The sequence below is a fragment of the Peromyscus leucopus genome, chromosome 3 (assembly GCF_004664715.2).
Source record: "Peromyscus leucopus breed LL Stock chromosome 3, UCI_PerLeu_2.1, whole genome shotgun sequence".
NCBI classification, from domain to species: Eukaryota; Metazoa; Chordata; class Mammalia; order Rodentia; family Cricetidae; genus Peromyscus; species Peromyscus leucopus.
Window position 1 is genome coordinate 154,983,796 of NC_051065.1, and position 17,838 is coordinate 155,001,633.

A 17,838-nucleotide genomic window follows, 5' to 3' on the forward strand; every position below is an offset into this window, starting at 1 on the left:
CCTGTCCATACATCCTAGCCAATGCAAGGTGAAATGGTGCGGGAATGGGCCAAGAAAACACACCCAGTAACAAGAAGCAGTGGGTGAATGGTGGTCCTACACGGGCGTGACAAATCAGGCTGCTCAGAGAATGTCTAGTTCTGCTGGAGAGGGCTCACTCAGAGGTTAAGAAGCAGGCATGGTTATGATAATCACACATGGAAGTCAGAGGGGACACACAGGTGCCGGGGCCTCTTCAGAGATGGCGGTTCACAGAGGTGTATCCTCCTCCGTACTGCCCAGTTTCTCCTCCTTTCTCAGAGGATTGCACTATCTGCCACCCACACATGCTTCTCAGGGGGAGCTTCCCTTGTGAGTGTGGGGGCACACCAACATTCCCCCGGCCCCTGCTCTGCTGGCCTTGGCCAAGGAGCCTCTCCACGGCATCTGCTTCGGCAGCTCTGTGCAGGGGCCTGGGCCCTCCCGAGGAGGGTCCTCACTCTGGGACACACTCACGAGTTGCGGTCCCTGGGACTGTCGTCCTCTTCCTCTTGCTCTTCCTCCTCTGCCTCACTACCCTGACTACTGTACACTGTTGACTTCAGAATGGAAGGGATTTCCTGAAAATATCTGTTGACAATGACATCCTCAGCATCCTCGTTCTCTCTGCTCATCCAGATATTCTCCCATCGGCTGTAGACAGGAAGCGGATGTTCACAATCACATTGCCCAGGACTACACTAAAGCTATAATTTCAAAACCTGCCAAGGAGCCCCGGACCCTGCCCGGAAGAGGACAGCCACCAGGTACACTGGGCATCCTGTTTCTCATGAATTAAAAATGGTAGCCTGAAGCCACAAAGTCATCTGTGGCCACAAAATCAAACAGCAGGAACTCTGGGGTAAGCTAATGGCCTTTGAAGGCATTATATACACATGGGGGCCTCCGCTGGACAGAGTTATTCAGGAAGAATTATAATAACCTGTTGTAAGAAATGCAACGGAATTAAACAGCCTCCTAAATCAAGCGGGCGCCCACCTGTAAAATAACATTGGGACGGTAAACAATTGAGTCCTTTAATTTACCCTCAGAGAACTCCGTGGGGATAGATTTAATAATATTAGAGGATTACACAAAGAGCTAGGAAAGCTTTTAGTCAACCCTCTAAGTCACAGGGACATAAAGTCAAGTGTATGTAAGGATGAGCAGGTAGGTGCCAACTGTCTGCTGATCTTTAGGCTTTAGGGATATTTGTAGGCTTAATTTTAACTTTTTGACACAGAAAATTTAAAAAAAAAAGTACTCAAGAAAGCGCTGTTCTGCTAACAGTCCAACAGGTGGGTGAGTGCAGCCTCCAGGGCATGGAGGAGGAACCAAAGAAGCAGGGAAAGAAAAGCAGGGAGACCCCAACCATCAGCTCGTGAAGCCCCATTCCTCTCTCCTCCCTCTCCCTCAGCTGGCCTAGAGAGTTCATCTGCTTAGCTAAATCTCTGGGATCCGTTCCAAAACTCAATATAGGCTCTTTCAAAACTTCATTTATAAAAAACAGGTTCCAAAAGACCAGGCAAGTGGGGAGAGAGGACTTTAAACTACAAAGACGTCAGGAAGAGAAAAAGAGCTCAGAGGGCTGAAAAAGCTCTTCTCTGACAGTGCCAGCCAGGAGAAAGACAGCCATGGGTACCTTGAAGGGTTCCAGCAGATGGACCATATCGGGGAGAGGGAGCCCCCTGGCCGCTCAATCTTCACTTTCTCTTCGCCATTTTTGTTCCGTATGCTGATGACCCCATTGGACATCCCCAGAGCCAGGTACTGCCCATCGTTTGTCCAGCTGCACACACAACCCATGAAGAGCATGAGAGAGAGAAAGGACACAGATGAGAAAGCAGGAGAGCTCAGTGGGAGGCGGCGGCGGCGGCAGCCAGGCTAAGGTTCCATCACTCCTGCTCACTCCTGACAGAGAATTAGACACCAGCTGGACTGTCACTTACAGCTGGACTCAGTGAGACCTGTAGGCAGGGGTGTCTATTTCAGAGGGCATCTATGCCCTGGCTCTCTGCCCACATCTCCATGACAGCTTGCCCTTGCAACTCCGGACCAACCCCCATTTTCTGCTTTGCATTTCACCCCCTCCCAATTCAGGGGCTCCCAGTAAACACACTGTCTTGTGTCTTTTTAGCCCTAGAACAGGGCTTGACGCGTCACTCATGCTGACAAAAGCTGAATCCCAGCGCACCCCCGAAGCTGCGGAGTTTTAGCGTGCCTGGGCCTAGTGCGCTGTGCTGCTGGCCCTCTTGTTTGTGCGCATGGCCAGCTGCTATCACCCGTGGCCCGTGAGGACCCCAGGCCAGCTCAGAGAGACTCAGCAACCTTCCCAAGGTCACGGGCCTGTCAGTCACAAGATCCAGACTCTGGTATGGGTCTAGCACCTAAGGCAGAGGTTCCTGCCTGAGCTTCCTGGTGAAGAAGCCCACGCCAGCTCACCAAGCAAAGGTGGTCAACGGCACAAGTCATTCCCATCAAGGAGACAAACAGGAAAAGAAAAAAGGAAACACAGAAGCCTAGAGCAACTAGCCCACACCACATTCTCTGGGGTGTGAAATCAGGGGCTTGTGTGGGCCTGCTGGGGAGAGAAGGAGCGCAAGCTGTGGTCAGCGCTTCCCTAGCTTACCTACCTGCAGCAGGTGATCTTGCTGCTGGATTTGTGCTTGGAGACAGACTTCTGCTCAGGAGACCACAGCCCTTCGGGATCAGGCAAAAGAAAAGACAGCAAGACTATTCAGCAACAGAGGAGTAAACTATTCATCCACACAAAACTCAGAACTCTGGAGTCTTATGCCGAGTTAAAGGCAAAAGCCAACTTGGAAAAGTTCAGTCCGTGTAAGTCCACGAATACAACATACTAAATGACAGTCACACAACTGCAGGCCGGCTCTATGGCTACGGGGACTTCAGCACCAGGTGGCAGGGATGCGGGGACAGGCATTGGTATGGGAATGAGATCCCGTGATGCAGTGGTAGTACACTGTCACACATACAGTGAAATGACAAAACCACAAACACACTGTGCCCCGCTTCCCGGGCTCCTGTACTGCCCAGTGACTGCCTAAGGTGCATCCACTGAGAAAACTGGGTGAAGAACACATGAGGTTGCTCTGTGCTGTCTTTGTGATGTACTGGGAACTGTTTTTTAAAAAAATAGACGGTGAAGTTCTAGCCAACTTCTCCAGGATTTCAATCTCAAGGAAAAGGACAAGTTAGCTGCTCACAGCCAGGGCCCGGCAGTCTGAGAACAACCCAGCATTAAAATAATGAGTTAAGCTGGGCGGTGGTGGCGCACGTCTTTAATCTCAGCACTTGGGAGGCAGAGGCAAGCGGATCTCTGTGAGTTCGAAGCTAGCCTGGTCCAGGACAGTCAGGACTACACAGAGAAACCCTGTCTTGAAAAAACCAAAAGATAAATAAATAAATAAATGGATGAATGAAAGAGTGAAAGAAAAAAGGAACGAACAAGTTAAGGAAATGGAATGTACAGGAATGAAGCTGTGACGTTTCACATTACGTGAGCTGACCCAGAAAGACACGCATCACATGCTCTCATGTCTAACTTTTAGTATTTGTACACAAGGGCTGTGGTAGTGGGTACAGACCAGGAAACTGGCAGGAAACCGTGAGGGGAACAAGAGGCTTGGGGGATGGGAACGGTCCCACACGACACCAAAGTGGAAAGGAGGCTCCTGGGTGGGAGGGAGTAGGGGTGAGGAGAATGGGGGTGGAGGGGTGAGGGAGAACGGGGTGGAGGGTGGGAGAATGGGGGTGGAGGGGTGGGGAGAACGGGGGTGGAGGGGTGAGGGAGAACGGGGGTGGAGGGGTGGGGAGAAGCAACACAAACAAATTGTGTTTGCAAATGTCACGGTAAAACCTAATTCTCTGTGAAGCTAGTAAAAATCAAGAAAGCAATGAGTGAGTTTTTTGGAGGGCCCACTTTCTAGGCCTCGGTCACTGCACATGGCTCTGTCTGAGCTGTGCACTGTGCACAGCACACTGGTTAGGCTTGCTCCTCCAGTCCCCAGAGGTAGTACAAGGCCCTAAACAACAGACAAAGCAAACTGTACTCTGTCTGAGCTGTGAAGTACGGCCATGTGAAATACGCTGCACAAATACGTTTTCATAGCCAGGTGCATGTGTCGAGAGCAGAGGAAGCCCTAAGTGAGTCAAGTCCTGAGCAAATGTGTGCCACTGATACAACCACAGTCATGTCAAGGACTCAATAGCCTCACACCCAGAGGAACGGCAAAGCCTTCTCCCTGGGGCTGAAACTGAGGGAAATGGCAAAGCCCTCCCTTTCGGGTCTATGTGTAGATGTTGACAATACATTCAGAAAATGTTCAACATACCTTTCTCCCCAGATATTTATGGCCTGAAGACTGCTCCCTACAGAGACTGCTCTGACTGAGATTAGCTAAACCTGCCTCCTTGATCCAGCTGTATATGACCCTGCCTCTGCATTTATCTGTGATAACCCTGCCTCCTTGACTCAGCTGCAAAGGATCACCCTGCCTCTGTTCAACTCCATATAATAAGCAGAATGGGCTTCTAGGATGCTGTGGTCCACCTGATCCCAGTTTTACATCTGTGTCTTAGCTTTTCTTCATTCCCAGTCATGAGAGTCCCTGGAGTCCCAGGAGCAGAGCAAGGTTTTGGGAATGCATGTCGAATGACGGAACCTTCCCCTCCCTGCTCTCATATTCCCACCCGACCTGTGCATGTTATCTGTGCTCCAGTGGAAATGCACAGGGCCTGCAGCTGCAGGAACCCCTCTGCTGTAGGATGGTCTGTATGTCAAATTGCTCTGATTGGTCAATAAATAAAACACTGATTGGCCAGTGGCCAGGCAGGAAGTAGGTGGGACAAGGAGAGAGGAGAATTCTGGGAAGCGGAAGGCTGAGGCAGAGAGACACCGCCAGCCGCCGCCATGACCAGCAGCATGTGAAGACGCCGGTAAGCCACCAGCCACGTGGCAAGGTATAGATGCATGGAAATGGATTAATTAAGCTATAAGAACAGTTAGCAAGAAGCCTGCCACAGCCATACAGTTTGAAGCAATATAAGTCTCTGTGTTGACTTGGTTGGGTCTGAGCGGCTGTGGGACTGGTGGGTGACAAAGATTTGTCCTGACTGTGGGCCAGGCAGGAAAACTCTAGCTACACCCCTCTGCCTGGCCTCCCTCAAGCTCTGCACATAGTTGCCCAGCCTGGGCTTCAACCCCACTCCTCCAGTGCTGGCTAAGTGGCTGCCAGTGACCCTGGAACTACACTGAGCCCGTGTTTTGTCCTTCACCAGGAGGGTGGGAACAAGTGAAACACTTGACCTCAGGAGTTGGCACAGGACTCAGAGCTCAGATTTTTTTTAAATGGTTCTCAAACCATAAGAATTCTCTTTTTATCAGACTGGACCAGGAGAGACCTCCTGAGGATCTGCAGGCATGAGGGAGAAAGCCAGAAAAGACTACAGGACAGGTGACCTGTCTGTTGACCCCTCCACATGGGAACAGCTCTGAGACTGGATGAGACATGATAAATCTTGTTGGTTACAGAGTCCTCATGACTTACTATATTACAGTTTGGATACACAGTCCAAACAGACTTATAAAGTTGACAGATGCCTTTTACCTACCCAAACATAAAAACAAAAAAATCATCTTTAGCTGACTTGTGCATACCACACATTTCATAATTATGCTAATGCAGATATTTATGTTACCTTTAAAAGTTTGTGTGTTTTCAGAGAAAAGGGACCAGACACCAATAAAGACACCCAGGTGATCCAGTCTCTCAAAAAAAAAAAAAAAAAAAAAAAAAAAGAATTCTCTTTTTAAAAAATTCACCCTAAACCATCAGCACAGTGCATCCCACACTATAAACATCCTGCAGGTACTGTTGCATGTGTGTGTACAGTGATGTCTGTGTACAGGGATGCTTGTCTGGGGAGCAGAAGCTGACCTTGAGATATCTTCTTCTATCACTCTATTTTTTAGACAGGGTCCCTCATTCAGTGAGGGACTAGCACTCTCCATTCTGGCCCCTGGGATCTGGCAGTCTTGCCTTCAGCACTGGGGTCACAGACAAGCCACCACAGCTGGCTTCTACCTGGGTACCTGGGTACCCGGGCTCTGAACTCTGGTCCTCAGGCTGCAAGCACTTTACCCACGGAAGCATCTCCCCAGCTCAACTATTTTGACTCAAGATATTTTTACAAATCCTACCTTCCTCGTGCCACAAGTTTGAGAGCAGGGCTATTTTAACTCCCCAACAAGCACAGCTCAGCAGCCCACAAGAAGATACACTAAACTGTGTAAGCAAACGGCCATGCTCCCACCACTGATAAACTGGTTGTTTTGCATTCTCTTTGGAAGCTAAAACTATGTGAGTGAGACAGACAAGGTAGGGAACACATTCCTTTTGGATACGGACACTGAGGTACTGAGAAGGCTTAGGTCTCTGGGTTCCTAGACCTGTGGCTGTCCTGTGGGTCCCTTGGCATGGAGCTGGAAGCCAGCATCAATGTCTCATGCTCCAGAATCCAGAAGCCTCCCTCCTCCCTTCATAGACACATCACTGTCACCTCCCATCCCAGTACATGCCAGCCCTATATGGTGTGTGTGTGGGGGGGAGGGGGTCTGCTGTCCCCGGGAAGCAGAGCCACTGGCACAGAGACAAGAATAAGGACACACTGAGTCAGCAGCACAATTGAAAGGGTGAATTCCACAAATATGTGGATGTGGGTGAATACCAAGGTGGGCAGAGACACAGTTCCTGCTAGGTGAGTCAGAGTCTTCTGTGCCCTCCTGTCCATCACACCATTTCCTCCCTAGGACCCTCCTGCTCATCTGTCTCAGACATCTCACCACCCTCGAGGTCATCCTCTCTCACTGTCTCTTTCTGCAAATTTAAAAGATAACTATGAACCTCCCCTCGGCTGCTGGAGGTGGAGAAGAGGCATCTCTCTCTCTCAGGACAGGCCAGCAGGTTCTATGTGAGTCTCAGCCTTCTGCACTAGAGGTGCTGGGAACTGAAACTTACCGAAGTCACTGGAGGAACAGGATGCCAGCTGGTGGGTAATGGGGTTGTAGGCAACACACTGTATAGAGTCATTGTGCCTGGAAGGTGAAGAACTGAAGATTATTTCACAGCAAACCACAAATGCCTCAGTGGCTCCAACTAGAATCAAAGGAGGCTTGAAGGAGCTAGAGAGACGGCTCAGCAGGTAAGAGCTCTTCCAGAGGACCACGATTTGGTTCCCAGCACCCACATGGCAGCTCACACCTGTCTGTAACTCCAGTTCCAAAGAATATGATGCCCTCTTCTAGCCTCTGCAGGCAAAATACCCATATACATAAAATAAATAATTTAGGAGTTGGGGATTTAGCTCAGTGGTAGAGGGCTTGCCTAGCAAGTACAAGTTCTCCGCTGGGGGGAGGAGGGAGACAAAAATAATTTAAAAAAAAAAAAAACAGTATTGAAGCCTCAAATGACACATTGCAAGCCCCTCCCTGAGTGACCAACAGCCAGCTCAGGGACTGCTTTACAGGACTGCCCTCACCACCAGTTTCCACCCACCCTGCATCCCACCCAACTCAAGCTCCTCCTCCTCCAGGGCTCTCCTCCTGACACCTCCAGTGGGTGACTGAGATAAAGACCCAGGGAACCAGCTTAGTGCCAGGTGCAGACAGCACGCTTTACTTGTGGCTCTCACTGAGCCTTTCTGGTGGCCCAGAAATGCAGGTTAAGTGTGAGGGAGAGGGTGCAGGCCAGGTGCACTCCATGGCATCTGGGTCCCAGCTCTAGTCCTTCACTCTCTGGTGACACTGTATGCATGGCCTGACTCACTGTTCAGCTAAACACTGCTTGATGCGTTCAGAGCAGCATCATTCACAGTCGGTACCAGGTGGGAGCAACCTAAGTGTCCATCAGCTGTTGAGCAATCCAAATGGGATACAGACACACAATGGAGTATTACTTCAGCCTTAAAGAGGAAGGCATGGGCCATGAGGACATTACATAAAACACCAAATACTATATGGTCCCACTTCTATGAGGCACCTGGAGGAGCCAAACTCCTAGAGTCAGAAAGGAGGATGACGGCTGCCAGGGCTGCGATGGGGCAAAATGGAAGGTGCTAAGCACTGAGTTTAGGTTCAGCGAGATGAAGGGTTCTGAAGACTTCACTTGCCAAAGTTTGGTTGGCATAACATAACAACAGCGTTAATGCACACAACACCTGGTGGCGATGGCACAGTTTGTATTTGGGGTATTTCTCTACAACTGAGAATAACAAAAGTTGTCTGCCAAGCACTTACTGCGGACCAGGCTAGGTGTCAGAAATACGAGCATGCAAAAGCAGGGGTAGTGTCTGCCTTCCAGAGCCCACAGGCCAATGGGTGGCATCAGTCAATACTCAGAACATGTAAGGCCACAGCTGGAAGAGATGCTCAGGCCAGGCCCTCCTGAGTCTGGAGGGGAAGGGGAGTTGGCAGCTGGGAGAAGTGCACCTGAGGTCTGTAGGATGGGGGTGGGGGGAGGAGGCAGGAGTGCTTGCTAGGAAAGGGAGAGATTTGAACTCTGCCCCTAAGGAGTGGGAAGCTTAGAGCACACTGGCTTTTCTAGTTTTTGACATCGGGCAGATGCAAAGCCATTCCTGGAGGCAGAGACCCTGAAGAGGACAGAGTGGGTGAGAGGGAAGTGATGGAGATCTGTGGTGTCAGATTAGTAAAACACATTACACGACCCACAGCTCAGTGCTAGCTAAGCTAGTCAGCGGTCATTCACTACCCACCCACCCTCATGCTGAAGTCAAGTTCATCTTGAGGAGGAAAGCTCTTCCGTACATTGTTCCCACAAGGCTGTGACCACAGTGAACAGCAGTCAGAGCAGAGTCAGGTGTGGTTGGTGGGCACACCTGTAAACCCTGCTGCCCGAGCCTGAGGCAGGGAGGGTGTAAGCTTTGGTTGCCCTCACAGAGGGAGACCCTGTCTCAAGCAGACACAACAGTAAGAGTTCAACTATAAACTGTCACCCGTGGAATGACTTACGTGTACTTGAGAATGCCTTCCAGTTTTGAGGTCCAGATAATGATGCTCTTGTCAGCAGATCCAGATGCAAAGCGCTTGCCTGAAAGGGTTTTCAAAAGGAAGTCAGCACATGTATTTTAAACTGGCATTTTCCAGATAGTGTGTCCAAGACAAGTAATTCTTCAAGGCACCTAATTAGCTAGGACTGTAGTTCAATTGGCAGAGCAGCTGTCTAGTATGTGTGCGGCCCCAGGTTCAAATCCCAGCACTGCAGAAGCTGACAGTAGTCGTTAGTGTATCACCCAGCACTTGTGGTAGCAAGATCAGAGGTTCAGAGTCATCCTTGGCTACACAGTGAGTTTGAAGCCAGCCTGGGCTACAAGAGACCTGTCTAAAAATATCTTTCAAGGGAATTAAGTGCCCCCTTATTCCATACCGCTGTTCTTGGATGTGGTATGGGGACAGGTCCTAGGGCCTGCACTACTGAGCACCCAGCCCACAAAGAAGCTGTAACCCCGGCCCTTCTCTGCTGCTCATCAATCATGGAAGCAAGGAATCCGCAGGTGGGGCTTTCCTGCACCGAGGACACCCAGACTCACTGAGGCTCGACTACATCTGTGTGCCATGTTCTAGAGAAGGGCTGAGCAGTGACTGAAACATCTAAGCTTCATTTGTGTGGTGTCTAGTCCAAGAAGCAGACACTAAGTTTATCCAACACAAATATAGTCTGGAAGGGGGTGGGTCCTATACAGAAAGAGAGTAACTGGGAAAACTAACGTTAAACTTTTTTTTTTTTTTTTTTAAGATTTTACTTATTTTTATTTTATGTGTATGGGTATTTGCCTACATGTTTGACTGTGCACCATGTACATGTCTGTTGCCGCATAGGCCACAAGATGGTACCAGATTCCCTGAAACTAGAGTTACGAGTGGTTGTGAGCCACCCTGGGGGTGCTGGGAAGTGAACCTGGATCCTCGGGAAGAACAGCCAGTGCTCTTGACTGCTGCAGCATCTCTCCAGCACCTTCCCAATTTTTTTTTTTTTTAATTTTAGAGCTGTCCATGTTTATGCGTGTGTTTGTGTGGTGTATGTGGGTGTGCATGTGTTCACATGAGGTCGGGCTAGCCTCTTCCACTGCTCTCTACCTTACATCTCACTAACACTGCAGCTCACAGACCTAGCCCGGCTAGCTGTGCGTACGCTCCTCTGTCCTCACCTCCCCAGGGCTGGGAGGGAGGGCAGGCACACAGCACTGTGCCCAAGTGTTTCTGTGGGTGCTGAAGATGCAAACTCAGGTCTTCATGCTTTTGCAGCAGGCACGTAACCAACTGAGCCATCCCCTCAGCCCCCAGAGTTGTATGTATTTATGGAGTACAGTACAGTGTTTTGATATATTTAGTCAAATAAGTATATCAAGCAAATTAACATATTTATCACCTTAGATACTTATATTTGTAACGATGAGAAAATCAAAATCTGTTCTCTTAGCAGCTTTAAAATATATATTATTGTTAATTATGCTTACCACACTGTTCAACAGATCTCAAAAACCTAGCCATCCTGCCTGACTGAAATTGTGCTCTTGGGTCAGCAGTTCCTAGAGCAGCCATTCTCAACCTGTGGGTCACAACCCCTCCAGGGTCGAATGAGTTTACAAGGGCCATATATCAGATATCCTGTATATCAGATATTTACATTGTAATTCATAACAGTAGCAAAACCCAGTTAGGAAGTAGCAACAAAAATAGTTTTATGGTTGCAGGGGTCACCACAAATGAGGAGCTGTATTAAAGGGTCGCAGCATTAGGAAGGTTGAGAAACACTAACCTGGAGGACCAAAGAGATGGGATCCTTCAGTGCAGATCTAAAGGATAAGCAGAGCTGACCCCAGGACAAAGAGCAAGTTGTGCACATGGATGAAACATTCACAAAGGCCTTGAGGCAGCAAAAACTGGCATGGCTACGAGGCCAAGAGGTATCCAGCTCAGAGCAGGGGGCAAGGGATGAAGCCGGTGTCTGAGGGATCTCCAGAGCCTTCGGGGCCATAGCAGAGATCTTGCTTTTATCCCCCAAGCAGTGAGAAGCCAGGGGAAGGCACGAATACAAGAGTGACAGATGAGACCTGCATTTCCACACTGCTTGGGCTTTAAGTGAGAACAGGCTAGAAGGAAGCACAAATGCCAAGTGACCCCTCATTTACTCCGTGGGTACCAACCTACTGGCATGCGGGAGAGCGGGCGCCAGCAGCAACCCCGCAGCCTTCATTGGCTCTGCGAGAGGAGGACTTCAAGGAAGACGGGCCAGGGTTTGCACACCCAACTGCGGACTGTTGTTACAGTTTGACGACTTATTTGTGTGTATGAGGGAGGCACAAACGACACCATGGCGCACACTGGGACAACTTTGTTGTCCCACCATGTGCGGTTTTCAGGTTTTCAGGCGGCCGCAAAGGCAAACACCTTTACCTGCTGAGCCACCTCGACAGTCCAACCTGTTGCAGATTTTCAGACTTTATTCTTAGGGCAAGTGGAAGGTGACCTTCGGGAGCCACTGCTCCCAGAGCCTCAGTGTCCCCGTGTGAAACAGGGAGGGAGCAGAAGTCCTCCCTCAGAGGCTCTGTGTGACGCGGTTCCTCTGCAGTCAGCTCAAGCGGGAGACTGCAGGTCAGGCACTGGAGCAAACGCTGATCAGAGATACACTCTGCTGTCAGGTGTCCCTCCCTCCACCTCCCTGACCTGCTGAGCAGCAGGGGATGACAAGTATGGGCTCCAGGCCCAGAATCCTGCGTCAGAATCCCTAGTGATGTCACCGAGCAGCTGTGTGACCGGAACTAGCTACAGGCTACCTCCAGGCTTTCAATTCCTCGTGTAAAAATGGACAATAATAGAATTTACCTCACAGTTGATGAGAAGAAAGGACATGCATGTGCACACATGCACACACACATACACACACACACACACACACACACACACACACGGGACATGCATGTGCACACATGCACACACACATACACACACACACACACACACACACACACAGAAAATGTTCAGAACAACACATAGAAAATGTTCAGAACAGCTGGGCAGTGATGGCACACACCTTTAATCCCAGCACTTGGGAGGCAGAGGCAGGCAGATCTCCGAGTTTGAGGCCAGCCTGGGCTACTGAGTGAGTTCCAGGACAGCCAGGGCTACACAGAGAAACCCTATCTCAAAAAAAAAAGTCAGAACTGTGCTACAAACATTACTACTGTTACTCTTTCTTCACACTGGTTTATTGTTCTTGAAAAAGGAACTCTGTCTTACACACCTTTAATCATGGTGGCTCATTAATTAGGAAACTTTCAGAAGTCAGAAACAAGCAGACTTAAAGAGTAAAACCATAATTTGTGTGTCTCTATTTTCAGAAATAAGGGTGTAGACAAGTTTGGAGTTCCTAGGAGACAAGTTCCTAATATTATTTGTCACAAAAAGCATGATACACCGGGAAAACCCAGGTACCATAGGCAGAGGACATCAGTCAGGCTCTACAATTGCTCCAGGCCTGTTGTCCCTCTGTCAGAGGAAGTAAAAGTGCCTTTGCTGCATGCTTCAGAGGGCTAAAAGAAGGGTCACATGGGACAATGTGTGACAGAGTTCTGCAGAGCGCTGACTAGTGCCATTGCTCACAAGGCTAGAGGCCACAGGGCTTCTCTCACACACTCAGGACACCCAGCAGCCTCTGCGCTGTGCATAAATCATTCAGTTACCCAGGCTGCCTGCCTCTGGTCTCCTTGGAGCATCAACTTGAATCCAAACTGCTACGGCAGACACGTGACCACAAAGCAAGAAATGTGTGCTATCTCTCCCTAACCTGTCCCAGGACCTAGCAAGTCAAAGTTCTCCCAAAGTGAAGCGACTAGGCTAAGTCAGGCTGGAGCTGAATACACTGTATATACGTGCATTAACCTACAGAGCGGCCCTACATCTTTCATCTAATTCTCAAAGAAGCCCACCATCCAAAGAACTACATACCTGGGTCTTAGTCTCATCTAAGCTCTGTAGCCTTTGATGTAGGGACTCCAACTGTGGTCAGAGCATCATCTCCAGCCCTACATGTGACCCAGGAAGTAACAGAGACAATAACCAGCTCAAAGTCAGGGCTTGGGCCAGAAGTTGGCTCAGCTGGTAAAAGCACTTGCCACACAAGTTTGGCAACATGAGCTCAATCCCCAGAACCCAAGTAAAGGTGGATGGAGAGAACAATCTCTCTAAAATTATCTTCTGATGTCCAAATGTGTGCCATGCAAAACATGCCCACATGTGCACGCACACAATAATAAGACATAAAACTTTAATTTAGATCTATTTGTTTATTTTCTGTATGAGTGTGTCTGTGTGGGGCTTATGCACGCCACAGTACACATGTGGAGGTCGGAGGATAACTTGCAGGAGTAGGTTCTCTCCTTCCACCAAGTGAATACCAGGGAACAACTCAAATCAGGCTTGGTGCAAACGCCTTAACCTGTTGGGTCGTCTGCCCATTCCAATAAATTAACAACAGTCCCACGGCTTTTGGGTTGGGCTAAGGTTGGAACGTCCATGGCATAGCACTCTACCTACCTGCCTACTTATCTACCATCTATTTCTCTTCATTCTACTGTGATTTCCACAGTGCTGTGGAAGGAACTCAGGGCCTTGGGCAAGAGAACACTAGGCAAGTGTTCCACCACTCAGCTGTCCCCAGCCCACGTGAATTGACTTTTAACTCACAATCTCAATCTCACACACACCAATTCTCCAGGCACCTCCTCTCTGTCCCAACCTTCCAGGTGCTGCAGTATAATATCCCCTCAAGCCCAGCCCCCCCCCCCCACTGCCCTTCTTCCCTTACAGCCCATCTCCACTCCTTTCAAGGTCATGGCATAAGATCATTCATCCTCTCTGCTCTCACTTCCCCTTGCCTGTGAACTGCACTCGGACTAAACGCATGCCTTCTCCTCCTGCTACCATGCAGCTCAGAGTGACGAGAGAAGACAAACCACACAAAGTGATGTCACCTGCAATTCATGACCACCAGCCTCAAGTACATCCTTCCGACCTCTGGAGGTCTCACTGCACCTCCTCAGTCCATTCATTCTCCCACTCTCCAAAGCTGCAATTTGACTTTTTTGTTTCTCTTCAACTCTAAAACCATGGAGGAACCAAAGAGAATGTCCTTCAGATCCATCCCTACTACCACAGGCCCCGCCCGCCATGCCCCTTTTCTGAATCGGAGCCCTCCCTGTGTCCGAGACCCCATAGCCTCACCACTGGATGCTTGCATTCCAGCAATTCTCCCCTTTCTTCCATCAAGTTTCCACAGTGCTCATGTACACACCTGAACTCTGGATCTTCCACCGCAACTGCCTGCCCCATGGTAGCACCACCCACATCGGTGGAGGGTAACTCCACCATTCAGTCATTCGGTCAAGGGCTGTGGCGCTGCCTGCAATGTTCACACTCACACCAGCCTGCCAGGAAATCCCGTCTGCTCTGTCCTCAAAGCTGTCTAGAACCTGATCGCTTCTCACCACTTCTTTGGCCCCCACAGAAGTCTGCCACTGTCACCCTTGTCCTGGAAGATGCTGGTAAGCTGTTTCCAAGGTGAATATAAAATGGAAGTCAGATCAGACCCCTGCTCCACGCAGAGCCCAACAACAGTGCTGACTGCTTCTTCACTGAGGGCTCTGACGCTGACACCGTCTGGCCACCCCACACCTGTTCTCCTCTATCCCCTCTCCCAGTTCTCTCCCATTCTTTCTGCCCTAGCCCCCACCCAAGGGCTTCTGCGGTGGCTCTTCCATCTTCAAGAAGCTCTTTTCCCAAATGCCCGATGCCGAATCTCTCCATCTCAGGTCTGCAAGTCTTTTCTCAGCTGCCCTTTCTGAATGGGCCATTCACAGTCATACTGGATAATGCACCAGACCTCTGCTCCACCCAGCACTCCCAACCCTCATCTCCTGTCCACCTGCCAGCCTTGTACTTAGTTCCTATTGACTATGCTCATGCTGTGTTCCCTGGTCCCTCCTTCCTCCCTGGCTCCCAACAAGCCCTTCTTCTCTTTTGTTCTCTGAAATAAGGCAAGCACTTGAGATGGTGCCTGCCATGTGGCTAGCCAGAGTCCTAACTCAGTGGCAGAGCACTTACCTGGTGTGCGTAAGGCTCTGGACTTAGTCCCCACAGCACAAAAGGCCAGCCAAAACCCTGCTTCCATGGCCTGCTAAAGTCTAAGCCATTTCCTACCCTCTGAGCATGCAGGTTGTATTTTAAAGATAATTACAGAATTCCTGAGGAGAAAGATGAGCAGCTAAAGGCCATGACCGAGACCAGAACCCAGAGAGGCCTCTTACCATCCTTTGCATAGGCCACGCAGTACACAGTGTCCTTGTGTCCCTTGAGGGGCTGAAGTAAGGTGCCATCGGAGGTGTCATAAACCTGTCAAAAGGGGTAAAAATATCGATTATCTGTGTGACATCCATTATTCAAAATTCCTGCAGGGTGCTACTGCTATTTTTGTTTTTATAACACAACAGTTGTTGATTTCCTAAATTAGTATCAAGTAGAGACAGCACTACATAACAAGAATGAATATGTCTTATTGCAGACCCAGCAGGGAGTGGAGGGCCAGCTCGATGCTCTGTGGCTAGGCACACACCGCCAATGGTGGAGAAACAGCAACCACACTGCTTTTCACTCGAGGGAAAGCTCTGCAGACTTCACCCATTCTCCCCACCTCCCCACCCAGTCCTGGGGCCTGAACCTGGGGCACTGGACAAGGCCAGACAAGCCCTCTGCCTCTGAGCTATATGCACAGCCTCCTCGGCTAGTTTTTATTTTGATACAGTGTTTACTAAGTTGCTCAGGCTGGCTCTGAACTTCCTCTGCAGCACAGGCTGGCCTTGAACCTTCAACCCTCCTGCCTCCTCCTCTCAAGGAGCTGAGATTATAAGCCTGAGCAACCAGGCCTAGGCAAATTTCACTCATTTCACAGGGGCTTGGATGAACGAGCCATCAAGGCAGGCCCTCATTAACAAAGCCAGCACACGCAAAGAGCTGGTGGACAACATGGTTAACTGTCAGGGCCAACACTGCCACGAATGTCAGCACACACAGATGCATCATACTTGCTACCACGTCTGAAAGTCACAGAACTAACAAACGTGGGGTTTGCAAGTGGGAGGGAGTGTTATAAAACGCAGCTGCAATGTGCATTTAGGGTATTTCATAGTTGTGCAACATGGCTAAATATGTGGAGATGTAAAAAACAGAGCATCTGAGAAATGAGGCCAGAGCTCTCCCACACAGGCAGAACACTGGAGGAGGAAGTCCGTGAAGGGAAGTGAAAAGGACCCATGCTGTCTGCCCTGGAAAGAAGCCTGCAGAACACCTCAAGCACGGCTGTGAGACTATGAGTTCGCACACAGAACTGGGACACCGTCGTTGTCGCTGTCGTCGTGGTTGTGGTCCGTCTGTGTATCTAGATGCAGCCGAAAGGCTGGCGGCTTGCGGAAGCAGGTCTATTACAGAGGTTCTGGGTCAAACAAAGGCGTCTCTCAACATTAGTCTTAAGTACTAGGGCAGGTTCCAGAGGGAGCCTGTGTCCTTTGAAACTATGAACAATAGGACGACAGCCCTCATATGGAATTATTTAGGGGCACCCCAGTGCAGAAGTCAAGGTCAACTCTCTGGTTTCTCAGGGAAGGACAGCCTTTAGCCTTGTTATTTTACTTTGGTCCAACAAAATATGAACTGACACCCACCCAGTTTCAAAGGCATTTTGATTAACTGTCTGCGACCATTTCATGGGTGTCTCAAAGGGGAAAGACAAATGACTCCAAAGGAGGCATTGTTCACGAGTTCCTATCTGATAGACAGTTTACCTACCTGTTTTAAATACACCATTTCCTTCCTTATTAAAAAGGAATGGCTGGTTTTTCCGCCCTTGCCTTTTTTATCTCAAAAAAGAGGGTCACATTTCAGAGTACTTACAAGAGGGAGGGAGAAAAAAAAGCACTCAGAATGGAAACTCAGACAAAATCCTACCAGCAATCTGTTTCCTGCAGCCAGAATCAGTTGTGTTCCATCAGGCTTAAATGCGAGGTCGTAGATACTAACAGGAGACAAGGCAAAAAGACAATTAGGAACTGAAATGATGAGGTCTGCTAATGGCCAGGAAAGCAAACTTTATTTCCATTATGAAACACTGTGTGTGTGTGCGGGGCGGGGGTGGGAGTGGGGTAATAATAGCTAACAATTGCATCTGGTTGCAAATTCCACTCAACAACCACACCTTGGCAGCCCATTCAATCATGATCTGCTCGGCAGTCAGCTCTGTGATGGTTTTCTCTCATCCAGAAGCCAGAAATGATTCAAAGGGTCAACAGCTGAGAGCACAGACTGCCAACCATGCCACGCAAAGGCGGGACAGCTACCCAGACATTTACCAAGTACCTGTTAGGTACGGGGCACCAACAGACACGGGAGCTTGGCAGGGTCACTCTCTACCCTCCAGGAATGTCCACTTGAATGGGAACGTATGAAGCAGACACACTGGCCAATAACTCCTGTGGCACCAACTTCAAAGAATAGACTTTTCTAAGTGATGACATGTCAGTGAAGTATGGCATCTTTTTGCTCTCATACTATATGCATGTAACGGTATTTTATAACCAGGCCCTCTTATAGTGGATGAAATAATGAGTAATACTAGGAGACTGTTGAAGGAGCCACACAGAAACTGCACTGCAGCCGGGGGTGGTGGAGCACGC

The 17,838-nt window shown here is 49.4% G+C and overlaps 1 protein-coding gene across 4 annotated transcripts in view; it reads right to left on the reverse strand.

The window, feature by feature from the left end:
* Ift122 (intraflagellar transport 122) overlaps nucleotides 1-17,838 on the reverse strand; it is a 72,797-nt gene that overhangs the window by 45,994 nt on the left and 8,965 nt on the right. For 2 of the 4 annotated variants that reach the window (XM_028864003.2, XM_028864000.2), the window contains exons 2-8: nucleotides 17,114-17,180; nucleotides 15,421-15,505; nucleotides 9,068-9,146; nucleotides 7,059-7,135; nucleotides 2,652-2,718; nucleotides 1,661-1,807; nucleotides 496-672 (exon numbers count right to left, since the gene is read on the reverse strand). In XM_028864003.2, the coding sequence (XP_028719836.1) occupies nucleotides 496-672; nucleotides 1,661-1,807; nucleotides 2,652-2,718; nucleotides 7,059-7,135; nucleotides 9,068-9,146; nucleotides 15,421-15,505; nucleotides 17,114-17,180 (699 nt within the window). The remainder of the gene's footprint in view (nucleotides 1-495; nucleotides 673-1,660; nucleotides 1,808-2,651; nucleotides 2,719-7,058; nucleotides 7,136-9,067; nucleotides 9,147-15,420; nucleotides 15,506-17,113; nucleotides 17,181-17,838) is intronic. The other 2 variants (XM_028864005.2, XM_028864004.2) reach the window with 1 other exon arrangement.